A 12062-nucleotide genomic window follows, 5' to 3' on the forward strand; every position below is an offset into this window, starting at 1 on the left:
CAAGGCTTTTTTTTTTTTTTTCAGATCAAGACTTTAACAATAAAAAAGAAAACCAAAAGAAATCTTCAATGAATACCTTTTCTAAATCATCTCAGAGCAGAACAAGCCTTTCTAAGCGTGGCAAAAACAAAACAAAAGAAGCCAGCCAGAAACAAAAAATAAAAGTCAGGGGCACCTGGCTGGCTCAGTCAGAAGAGCCCATGGCTCTTGACTGGGGAGGGGTTAGGGGTGGGTGCTGAGTTCAGGCCCACTTTGGGTGTTGAGATTACTAAATAAATAAATAAATAAATAAATAAACTAAAAAAAAAAGTCAAAAAGAAAAGGAGTGATAAATATGACGGCATAAAAATTTAAAACTTCTGCAAGAAAAAATATACGACAGAGTGAAAAGACAACAAACTGGGGTCCAGGGCACGGAGGGCAGGACAAATGAGGCTAAGTGCCTTTTGAATAAAAACTCACCCGGCAGTAGGAAAAATGTCATTAACCCAACAGCAAAGCAGACATGAAGAGGCAATTCACAGGCGAGATGAAAGTGACAGGTTTGAGATGATCAGCCTCCCTCGTAATCCCAGCAGTGCAGTTTAAAACAAGCGCGTGTTGCTCGCAATTTTCTTGTGCATTAGGCTAGGAAATAAATGCAAGCTACTAACTTTTTTTTCTCCTTTTTAAGTTTACTTATTTAAATAATCTCTACACCCCACGAGGGGTCTGAATTTACAACTCCAAGATCAAGAGTCACAGGCTCCACCCACTGAGCCCGCCAGGGGCCCCTGCAGGCTACCAGTTTCTGATCCAATTCTTAAAGACTGTTACCCATAGAAATGAACAAAATTAGTCTGACAACGGCCAAAACTGCACATGCTCAGTGTCTTTACTAACGCTGATGAAAGCCTCGAGATTTTTTTCTTTCAGGTACTACATTTAGATGTTAAAATGTTGACTCCAGACAATAGGAACGTGGTACAAATAACCTAGAAGACTCAAACTGGCAGAAGCTGTTATCGGTAAAATTTGATTTAGCCAAAGGCTGATCTGTGAATGAAATATTTGTTACAAAAACTTATGAAAAAGGGGAGTGAGTGTTTAGTGGGCACAGGCTTAATTTATATGTGCTCGACAGGGGCCAGTCCCTGAACCCGTCACAGGGACTCCAGCGCCTCCTCAGCCCCTCTTCCCACCAGACTTTGCAATCATTCGGGAAAGCGCTACAAGGGGGAAGGGACCAGCGCCGGCGAGGACGGCGCTGGGCGCGGCGGAAGGACTACAACTCCCAGCAGGCACCGCGCCGCCCAGCCTTGCATTCCCAGAAGGCCGCGGGCGGCGCGCTCAGGGACCGTGCGTTCCCGACATGCCCCGCGACGGCCGCCAACCTCCGGATTTGAATCGAGTCAGCGCTCGGCGGTTGCGGTGTCGGGATGGGCGCTTCGTCGTTGCCCCCGGCCTGGCAGCTCTACCTCAAGGACCACCGCATCTCTACGTTCAAGAACTGGCCGTTCTTGGAGGGCTGCGCCTGCACCCCGGAGCGGGTGAGACCCCACGGCCCCCCGCCGGCCCCAGGCCCGCCCCTCCCCAGGGTCCCGACGCGGCCCCCGGGCGACCCCTGCCTCTGCGGGCTCCCGAATCCCGGGCGACCCCTGCCTCTGCGGGCTCCCGAATCCCGGGCGACCCCTGCCTCTGCGGGCTTCCCGTCCCAGGCGACCCCTCCCTCTGTGGCCTTCCGGGTCCCGGGCAGACCCTCCCTCTATGGGCTCCCGAATCCCGGGCGACCTCTCCCTCCGTGGACTCCCGGGCCCCCGGGGCGACCTCTCCTTCTGTGGCCTTCCGGTCCCAGGCGACCCCTCCCTCTATGGGCTCCTGAATCCCGAGCGACCCCTCCCTCTGTGGCCTTCCGGTCCCAGGCGACCCCTCCCTCTATGGGCTCCTGAATCCCGAGCGACCCCTCCCTCTGTGGCCTTCCGGTCCCAGGCGACCCCTCCCTCTATGGGCTCCTGAATCCCGGGCGACCCCTCCCTCTGTGGCCTTCCGGTCCCAGGCGACCCCTCCCTCTATGGGCTCCTGAATCCCGGGCGACCCCTCCCTCTGTGGGCTCCTGGGCGCCTGGAGCGCCCCCGCCAGCGCCTGAGCCTCAACTCTCCCCTGCAGATGGCCGAGGCCGGCTTCATCCACTGTCCCACTGAGAACGAGCCCGATTTGGCTCAGTGTTTCTTCTGCTTCAAGGAGCTGGAAGGCTGGGAGCCAGACGATGACCCCATGTAAGTCCCCCGGGCCGCCTCGCTGCCGCTTCCAGGGAGCCCCGGCTCCACCCCCGGCTTTTGTTGTGCGCGGGGCCTGCAAAAACTTAGCGATGGGGCCCTGGCTTTGCAATTTCATTTTGTGCCCTAAACAGTTACCGCAGATGGATGAGTCTGAGTGTCGGTGCCCCGGTGGTGCTTTCAACCTAATCACACCCGATGTGGCCAAACGGCCCTCAGAGTGGATGCCGAAGAAAGGCTCGTTCTTAGGGTTCGGTACTTGATGCCCTTCAGGTTTGACAGAATACAGGAGCCGATCCTGTTGTGACCTGGGGGTGTCCAGGTGCTTCCCTGGTTACAGAGTTTTTTCAAGGTTTATTGAGGGGCACCTGGGTGGCTCAGGTCATGATCTCGCGTTCATGGGTTCGAGGACACCCCACCCCCTCCCCATCGGAGCCTGGAGCCTGCTTCAGATTCTGTGTCTCCCTCTCTCTGACCCTACCCTGTTCATGCTCTGTCTCTCCCTGTCTCAAAAATAAATAAAACGCTAAAAAATAAGTAAATAAGTAAATAAATAAATAATAAAAATTCTGTGTATATGTTCAGATAGACAGTGACAGCTGACTTTCTGTATGTGATGCTGATGCCGCGTTCTTTTCTCACCTTTTTTTCCCTGTCGGGACCGATCGCTTCCATACCTTTAATATTTTCCTCTAGAGAATCACCCGAGTTGTCTCTCCTTGGCCAGAAGAGAGTTGCTGTTTTCACTAATGTGTTTGCTCTCATGACCCATTGTTGACTGGGATGGCGTGGTGATCATACCAGGGATCACTGGCAAAGTACTGGCTGTATTCTTGCCAGTGAAATTTTTTTTTTTAAGTTTATTCATTTATTTTGAGACAGAGAGCACGTGAGCAAGTGTGCTTGTGCGAGTGGGGGAGGGGCAGAGAGAGGGTCCCGAGCAGGCTCCAAGGCAGAGCCCAACATGGGGCTTGATCCCACGACCGAGAGATCATGACCTGAGCCAAGGTCCGGAGTCGGCCACTTAACGGACTGAGCCACCCAGGCACCCCGGGAGTGAGTTTCCCAGTGCTAGAATATTTTCAGAGGCTGCTTTCTGCGGGCTGTCCTTTGGGTCTTTGTGTGGCTGTGCGTTCATTCCGGTACTGTTGTGGTCACTGCTGTCCGCTGTGTAGGGAAAAGTCCCAGCGCAGAGAGTGAAGCCGAGGAGTCCCCTGGAGAAGCCCGGCCGATGGTGCCCTTATTCGGGACCAGCAGATTATGTAGCAATTCCAGGGAAATGACATTACTTCAAACAGTTCCTTCCTTGAGGATTTTAGAGGGATTTGGCGTGTGCTACCTCTGCGCTCACACCGTGTCACGCTTCCTATTGGTTGAAATGCCTATTCATTTATACGGGACTCCGTATAAAACCCATCCGCCCCAAGCGTGGCGGGGAGACGTCCACGGGGGGGGGGGGGGGGGTGAGGGGGCAGAGACAGGCTGTGCGGCAGGGTGCACCGGGACCTCCCGCTGGCCCTGTGCACTTCGCACTGCGGTCCGGAAGCCGAGGGAGGCGTGTCCCGTGAGGCGGGGTGGTGGGTGTTGGTGACAGACGGTTGCTTTTCTCCCTCTCCCCGACTCTTCTCTCCTGACGTGCTCCTGTATTGATTTTTCTAGAGAGGAACATAAGAAGCATTCATCTGGTTGTGCCTTTCTTTCTGTCAAGAAGCAGTTTGAAGAATTGACCCTCAGTGAATTTTTGAAACTGGACAAAGAGAGAGCCAAGAACAAAATTGTATGTATTATCAGGAATAAGAACCAAGGGCAAGCTGTTGAGCACCTGTACCACTGAGCTCCCCGCCCCTCATTTTGGAGGGGCTCTTCTCCTCAGTTAACATTTGAAGCCCCTCGGATGCACATGTGACAGGAAAGCATCTGTCCTGGAATGTGGCCTTGGGGTCGTGCAGTCAGATGGGAGAGAAACGTGCTCCCTCCTGTGTTTAGCGTGAGGTGCCTTTGGTGGTGGGACGGCGGTGGTTAGACTGGCGCTCCTGCCTTCGGCGGCGGTCTGTGGGAGGCCGTTCATGTGGCGTGTGAGCGCGGTGGGGACAGAGGGTTTGGGAGCACATAACGCCATTTCGGGGAAGGAGCATTGTGGGTGTTGGGGGAAAGGACCTTGGGTTTCTGCAAGTGAACTTTCACCTGGGGACAGGCATCCTAGGGTATCCGGAGAGGAGAGGGGTGAACCTGCGGACCCACTAAGGCGTGGGAACCCAGCAGCCCAGACCATGGAGAAAATCGGGGCTCCCCGTTAAGTCTGAATCTCAGGTACACAGGGAATAGTTTCTTAGTAGAGCTCACGTTTTGTATGGTTGTATACGAAAAAATTACTTGGGTTTTTTTTTTTTTCCAGAGTTTTATTTGCTAAGTATGGCCATGTTACAGAGCACAGACGTTCGGGGGTTGATACCGTAGCGAAGCACTGAGCTGGCGGTCAGTGTCCTGGTTCTGTCCCTGCCACTCGTGGGCTTTGCGGGTTGAGACCAGCCTTGGCCACACTTTCCCTGCTGCAAAATGGAAGGCTGATCTGCCCCACCCTCCCGGTTTCTGAGGTCCTTTTTTGATTGAAAATGACGTTCCCTTTTAGAGATGGTTCCGAAATAGTTCCAGTAGGGTAGGTTTTAAATGCTGAGGACCAGTTATGTTTTGTTAGGAAGGGGGAAGAAATTGGTGGTCAGTATAGCAAGGTGTGGAAGAGGTGTTGACTCGTGGGGGCCTTGGGAGCCGCAGTGTTGGAATCGGGAAGCGGGCTGGGGACAGCCTTCTCGGCTGGGGGCCCGCACACCTGTGAAGTGCCGAGGTATTTTAGCCTTTGCGGGCCTTCGAGGGCCTTCGCGGGCCGCCTGGTTTCTGTTAGGTGGTATTCTTGTTCTTCTCACAACCGTTTAAAAACGCGAAAACCATCCTTCGCCTAATGACTGTATGAGAAACAAGCCATGTGTCCCGCAGGCCACAGCCGGCCGACCCCATTCTAGGTGACAGAGCAGCCTGTATACTTAAGGGACAGTCGTGAGAAAGCCGTCCTCTGGCAAGCAGGAGGGAGACTGATGTGTGACCCGGGGCGGCTGAAACCGAACTGTGGGGCACTGAAACAGACAAAACGATGTCAAGTGGGGGGCTCTTGGGTGAGGGCAGTCAGTCCGTGGGGAGAGGGGGCTCATTGGAGCGGGAAGCCCACCGAGAGACGCTCGGTCACCAGCGTCTGCGTGCACAGCGGTGGGGCGGAACCGGACCAGGTGAACATCCAGGGGACCGAAGTGCGGGGGTGGGAAGAAAATGCTTTGCTTTCCCCCAAGGGCTGCTTTTGTTCTCCTCAAGTCAGGATAAGGAAATACTTTAACATGATGCATTTATTTTTATTACTTTAATTATAAAATAAATGATATAAATTCCTGTAAGGAAGAATCAAAAGCCCTACCTACCTCTATACTTAGGGTGCCCACCGTTAACGGATGTGTTTCCTTCCAGATCATTTTTAAATTTATGTATTTTAAAGAAGAATGCAAAGCGTAAGCTTTCAGACTTTCCTTATTTGGTTTATACTACTTCCAAACAGGAGAGTTTCTGTCAGCCCGTGGCACTCAACTATAGCACTGTGACGTTCTAGAGCTGTGCTGCCCAGCACTGTGGCCGTCGGCCACCCTTGGCTTTTATGACGAAAATTCTGTAAAATGCAGAATTCGGTGCTCCGGTCATACAAACAGCATCTCACCTGTCCAACGGCTGCATGTGGCCAGTCGCTGCTGCGCTGAGTGGTGTTTTTGTCATTGCGAGAGGTTTTGCTGGACGTGGTGTTGTAGAGTGTCAGCCAGTTGTGATTTGCTGTGAATAATTTCTAAGTTTATTCGCTTATTTTGAGAGAGAGAGAGAGAGCACACACGCATGCGCGCATGAGCAGGGGAGGGGCAGAGAGAGGGGGAGAGAGAGAATCCCAAGCAGGGCACGAACCCACAAACCGCAAGACCGTGACCTGAGCCAAAATCCAGAGTTGGAAGCTCAACCAACTGAGCCATCCAGACGCCCCTGCTGCAAATAATTTATCGCTAATATAAAACTCGGGTCCCCATGCACGTTTCCATGTGAATGGATGGTCACGTCGAGTCAGAGCCAAGTGCAGGGGACCGGCATCACCAGAGGCCTATCTGCTTCGCCCTGGAGCACCCACGTGGGCACTCTAGGGTACCGCCCTCCTGGAGGCGGGCTGGCACGCAAACCTCATGTTTTGTAGGGGTAAATAAGGTTGGAGGCTGAAACTTTGAATGATTTATTAAATCGGTTATGTGATTGCAGTATGTAGTTTAAGATAATCGTTTGCCAGACGTTCTGGCAAAAGAACACGATGGAATAATTGTTTTGGGTTACACGAATACCAAAGGGACAAATGTTTGCTGTGAGGCTGTGGATTTCTGAGGCCCCAGATTTAAATGTGAGGCGCCAGGCAGCGTGACGGGATCGCCGATGAGCAGCCCATCCGGGTCCTGACGCACAGAAGGCGTGCTGCATCGGTAGACGGCCGGGGCTGTCGGGGGGCTAACTTGGGAGCACGCCACATGCCCTGTGACTCGTTTTCTGCTGCTGCGTGGCCACCTCTGCATTTTGAGAAAAATGAAATAAAGTGGAACCAATTAGAAAATAAATCTGTTCAGGGGACGAACTTCCTATGGGAGCAGCAGAGAAGTGCCAGGCTTGAAGTGCCAGAAGTGCCCACTGTTTGTGGGCACCAACAGTGAGGATAAAGTGAGGCACGAGAGGAAGGAAAAAGGGGTCCTAAGCTCCAGATAGCACATGTGTGCTCAGTGAGTTTTAATATGCTTTTTTTTAACTTATTTTTTTAATAATTTTTTAAATGTTTATTTTTTTATTTTTTTTTTCAACTTTTTTTTTTTTTAATTTTTTTTTTCAACGTTTTTTATTTATTTTTGGGACAGAGAGAGACAGAGCATGAACGGGGGAGGGGCAGAGAGAGAGGGAGACACAAAATCGGAAACAGGCTCCAGGCTCTGAGCCATCAGCCCAGAGCCCGACGCGGGGCTCGAACTCACAGACCGCGAGATCGTGACCTGGCTGAAGTCGGACGCTTAACCGACTGCGCCACCCAGGCGCCCCTCAACGTTTTTTATTTTTATTTTTGAGACAGAGAGAGACAGAGCATGAACGGGGGAGGGGCAGAGAGAGAGGGAGACACAGAATCGGAAACAGGCTCCAGGCTCCGAGCCATCAGCCCAGAGCCCGACGCGGGGCTCGAACTCATGGACCGCGAGATCGTGACCTGGCTGAAGTCGGACGCTTAACCGACTGCGCCACCCAGGCGCCCCTTAATGTTTATTTTTGAGAGAGACAGAGCGCAAGTTGGGGAGGGGCAGAGCGAGAGGGAGACAGAATCCGAAGCAGGCTCCAGGTTCTGAGCTGTCAGCACAGAGTCTGACAAGGGGCTCAAACTCAGGAACCACGAGATCGTGACCTGAGCCGAAGTTGGACGCTTAACCGACTGAGCCAGCCTGGTGCCCCTTATTGTGTTTTTCATAGTGAGTTTCTGAATTTTGCTTCGATCCACCTTTATTAAGAAAATAGATAAAATGGAGATGTTGACCTCCGTGTCGTGGTGGTTAAATTACAGACTGTGTACAAAGGGGCTTAATTAATTTTAGGCTTTTTTGAAAGAGAAGAAGAAAGTAAATAAAAAATATATTTTGCAAGGCCATGGGCCAGGCGCCTGGCTGGCTCAGTCGGGACAGTGTGCAACTCTTGATGTGTGTAGGTCATGAGTTTGAGCCTCATATTGGGTGTAGAGATTACTTTAAAAACAACAACAAAAAAAGCCATTGTCATCTTTCCATTGTCAGTAAAGACGAGGCTCCATTGCTAGGCACACTGTTTCTTGTCATGTGCTGTTTTCCCTTTTTCATGTTAAATCTTATTTTTTTAAGTAATTTTTTAATTAGTAATTTTATCCTTATACATGCAGCAAAAGTAAGATATCCAAAAAAGTACATATTGAAAAGTAATTCTTTTCAATTCTTATTTATATTTGAGAGAGAGACAGAGTGTGAGCAGGGGAGGGGCAGAGAGAGAGGAAGACTCAGAATCAGAAGCAGGCTCCAGGCTTGGAGCTGTCAGCACAGAGCCTGACATGGGGCTTGAACCCATGAACGCAAGATCGTGACCTGAGCCTAAGTCAGAGGCTTAACCGACTGAGCCACCCAGGGGCCCCTTGAAAAGTAATTTTTTTGTTTTAAGTTAGCCTCTAATTAGACAACTATATATATATATATATATATATATATATATATTTTTTTTTTTTTTTTTTTTTTTTTTTTTTTTTTTTTAAAGAGGTCATGCGTGCAAGTGGAGGAGAGGGGCAGGAGGGGAGAGAGGGAAAGAGAATCTTAAGCAGGCTCCAGGCTCCACACAGAGTACTCCCATGGTCGTGGGATCATACCTGAGCTGAAATCAAGAGGCAGCTGCCCCTAGAAAACAAATTCAACCCAATAAAGGTCTGTTCGTTTTTAATGTGTCAGAGAAGCCCAGGAGAACACAGATTAGGGTAGGAGAAAAGGTCCCTGGATCTGCTAATGAGGTCGGCATTTGTTCTCCTGGAGAGAACGCTTAGGGGAATGACAAGGTCGGAAGGCAGGTTCCGGGAGCGCCTGGCGGCAAAAGAAGTTCTTCTGTTGTTTTTTTTTTTTGTTAATTTTTTTTTTCAACGTTTTTTATTTATTTTTGGGACAGAGAGAGACAGAGCATGAACGGGGGAGGGGCAGAGAGAGAGGGAGACACAGAATCGGAAACAGGCTCCAGGCTCCGAGCCATCAGCCCAGAGCCTGACGCGGGGCTCGAACTCACGGACCGCGAGATCGTGACCTGGCTGAAGTCAGACGCTTAACCGACTGCGCCACCCAGGCGCCCTGAAGTTCTTCTGTTTTAAGGAAAAAGCTGATGTTCAACAGTGTCTCTGAGTGGACAAGGAGAGGGCTCTGGACTTCACCTGGGGGAGCTTCGGAAGCCGTGCAGGGTGCTGGTCGAGAGCAGGGCCCTTCCACAGACGGTTGGACACGTCGCTGGCCCTCGGTTTCCTCATGTGTATGATGGAAATAATGATACGCCTGCCTCACGGGGACGCTGAACAATAAAGCAGTTCATGTGTGTGAAGCAGGTGGCATGGTGTTTGCGCAAATGTCGTCTGTTATAATTATTGGGGTGCAGTTTAAATGACAGGCCCTTGAGTTGAATCAGCACGTTCACCCCGTATGGCTGGGTGTCCCCACCCTGGCACAGCACCCGATTTACTTAGGTGCTCGGTAAATGCTTCCTTGTTTTCCCCTTTTGATCTTACCTGCAGGGTGTGATTGGGAAGCTCGGTTCAGGTTCACGTGGCCTTTTTTTTTTTTTTTTTTTTCCAGGCAAAGGAAACCAACCATAAACAGAAAGAATTTGAAGAGACTGCAAAGAGAGTGCGCTGTGCCATTGAGCAGCTGGCGGCCCTGGAGTGACCCCCGGCCACCACGCTGGGCCCGGAGCGGAGCGCGGCTGCCCACGCACGCGCCCCGGAGTGACCGGCTCTTCCGGGGCCCTTTAACCGCGCCTTAGGAAAGGACGTCCACGTTTTGAAATTAGAATATTTAAGCTAAGCTTTTGTTTTTTTCTTGCAAGTGGTGCCGGGGGCTCCTCTTTGGGCAGCCGGTGCTGCTGAGCTCAGTAACTGAGTCTCTCTCTCTCTTTTTTCTTCGGTAGTTTCTGGGCCATTGGTTCCTGGACTTTCCAGGGTGACCGGGTGAGAAGAGTGTTCTCGTGGGCAGAGCCCTTTCACAGGGAAACATCTGGGCTTCAGGTTGACTAGCTGTGGAGCCTGAGATTCGATGCCTGAATGCTACTGTGGGTCTGTTGTGACTGGACAAACAGAGCGAAGGAGACCATTTTAGATGTTATTTGTGTAATAATCTAAGTTTCTAGCGCGCGTGTCTCGTGTGGTCAGCACTCCGTGTCACCTCCCCTGGATGCGACAAGTCGTGCGGCCTTCCTTTTCCCCCGTCAGGTCTGTGGTACTGCACTGGCCTCCCATACTCCAGAGCGGATTATACAAAATCCCACCCCTGCCCAAAGCTCTGAAGGTGCCGAGTGTGGGAAGGGGCTCCCTCGCCTGTCTCGTCACTTTGTAATCTTCAAGTTCATACCGGGGGAGCTGGTGGAATTCAACCCCAGACTGCCTCGGGCCTCGAGGTGTGACAGAAGCCCAGACGGCAGGAGTGCGGTGGGGGAGGGCAGAGGTCTTGACAGTGAAGCCAAGATATCCCTTCACCTCCAGTGGGCACCATAGGCACACCACAAGGTTGTGACATTTCTCTAAAACGGGTGAGGAAGAGGTCCTTGATGCGAGACAGTGCATTTTCTAGAGGCCTGGCTCCCTGCTCTGGAGGAGCCGTCACACGGCCGGGGACAGGCAGGGTGGGACGAGAAACCCGTGGAAGGAGTTTCCTGGTCTTTGTGTTCCCGGGCCTCTGCAAACAGCTGCTTCCTGTTCATGACGTGGCTCAGGTGGCTGACAGGGCACCTGTGTCTTTCTAATGTGAACCCTCCTCAAGGAAGGCAGTGGGATCGATGATCTAAAAGGTGGATCGGGCCTCTCTTTGGGGGGAAACTTGTTTTTATAGGGAACTTGTTTATATTGTTTGCAGTCTTTTACAAGACCATCAACTGGGTGATGTGATGTACAAGTTGGAGCAGTGGTGATGAGCATGGCAGGCGGGGTGCTCCCTCGGGCCCCGGCCACGGTGCCCTCGCACAGGCCGCCCTCCAGGGGGTCCGGTCCCTGCGCTCGTTGAACCTGAGCTGTGGTGTCTTCATCTAACATGGGGTCATGAAACCTGTGCTGCCTCGGCTGGCTTTCTCGTGTCATGATGTCTGTGTGAGACGCATTCCTCAGCTTCTGAGGTTCTGCAATGTCCTTTTCTTACTTTGTTTGAATTATTACTTCACAGAACGTCACAAACTACAATTAAGTGAGCACAAAGCCGTCCCAAGTCATTGGGCAAACAGGGTGAACCTCCAGTGGATCTGGAGACAGAGCAAGGTAGCAGGAGGTGGGTAGCAGAAATTGTCGTTTATGAAATTGCTTCGCCACTAGACAGCCCGACTGAGTCGTCAGCCGCACGCCGGTTCTCCCTCCCCGAGCACCGGGCAGTGGCTCAGGAACTCGCCTCAGACGTGTGGGGACTCGGTGGCCACTGCGGGTGATCCGTCGGCCCTGGTCGGCCGAGTCTCCGTTGCCGTTTCTCGCTCCCGCACACCCGTGTCCCGTCCACGTCGTCGTCTCCACACCCGTTCTCCCTGCTGTCCTCCCAGAGGCTCACACAGCAGTTACAGGGACGGATTTCGTTTCTCCCTCTGAAATCGAGCTGCAGGGTGGGTTGTTTCGGCCCAGTTGGAGGTCATCCCGCCATTTCTGAAAAATAAAAACGACTTCATTTCAAACACTTCATTTCAGGGTCTCCTCCTGGGTTTTTAAAGTCTTGTTGGGTTTTTGTTGTGGTTCCCTAGCCTGCCAACTGCTGCTTCCCGCCCACACGGGTGTGGGGAAGGGCTGAGCCTTGGCAGACACAAAGCCGGCCCTGGGCCACAAGGCCCGCTTGTGCATGTCGTCTGGACCCATTCCCCATGTAAACCAGCTATGCGAGATGCATCTCCGGCTTCTTTTTCTTCTTAAAAATTTGTTTAATGTTTACTTTTTATTCTTGACAGAGAGAGGGAGACAGCACGAGCAGGGGAGGG

General features: G+C 51.9%; 1 protein-coding gene across 1 annotated transcript; it reads left to right on the plus strand.

Annotated features, from left to right (window-relative positions):
• Positions 1-1339: 1339 nt before the first annotated feature.
• Positions 1340-11772, plus strand: BIRC5 (baculoviral IAP repeat containing 5). Its single transcript, XM_042967140.1, has 4 exons — positions 1340-1529; positions 2146-2255; positions 3915-4032; positions 9698-11772. Exons 1-4 carry the CDS (start codon positions 1419-1421, stop codon positions 9785-9787), a joined length of 429 nt encoding a protein of 142 aa, XP_042823074.1. The 5' UTR covers positions 1340-1418; the 3' UTR covers positions 9788-11772.
• The last annotated feature ends 290 nt before the right edge of the window (positions 11773-12062 follow it).

The sequence above is a fragment of the Panthera tigris genome, chromosome E1 (assembly GCF_018350195.1).
Source record: "Panthera tigris isolate Pti1 chromosome E1, P.tigris_Pti1_mat1.1, whole genome shotgun sequence".
Classification (NCBI taxonomy): Eukaryota; Metazoa; Chordata; class Mammalia; order Carnivora; family Felidae; genus Panthera; species Panthera tigris.

Bases quoted from the DNA above. Each gene is read 5' to 3' on its own strand.
- BIRC5 (XM_042967140.1), top strand. From the start codon at position 1,419: ATGGGCGCTTCGTCGTTGCCCCCGGCCTGGCAGCTCTACCTCAAGGAC. The intron at 1,530-2,145 runs GTGAGACCCCAC...TCTCCCCTGCAG, and splicing joins GCGCCTGCACCCCGGAGCGG to ATGGCCGAGGCCGGCTTCAT. The intron at 4,033-9,697 runs GTATGTATTATC...TTTTTTTTCCAG, and splicing joins AGAGAGCCAAGAACAAAATT to GCAAAGGAAACCAACCATAA.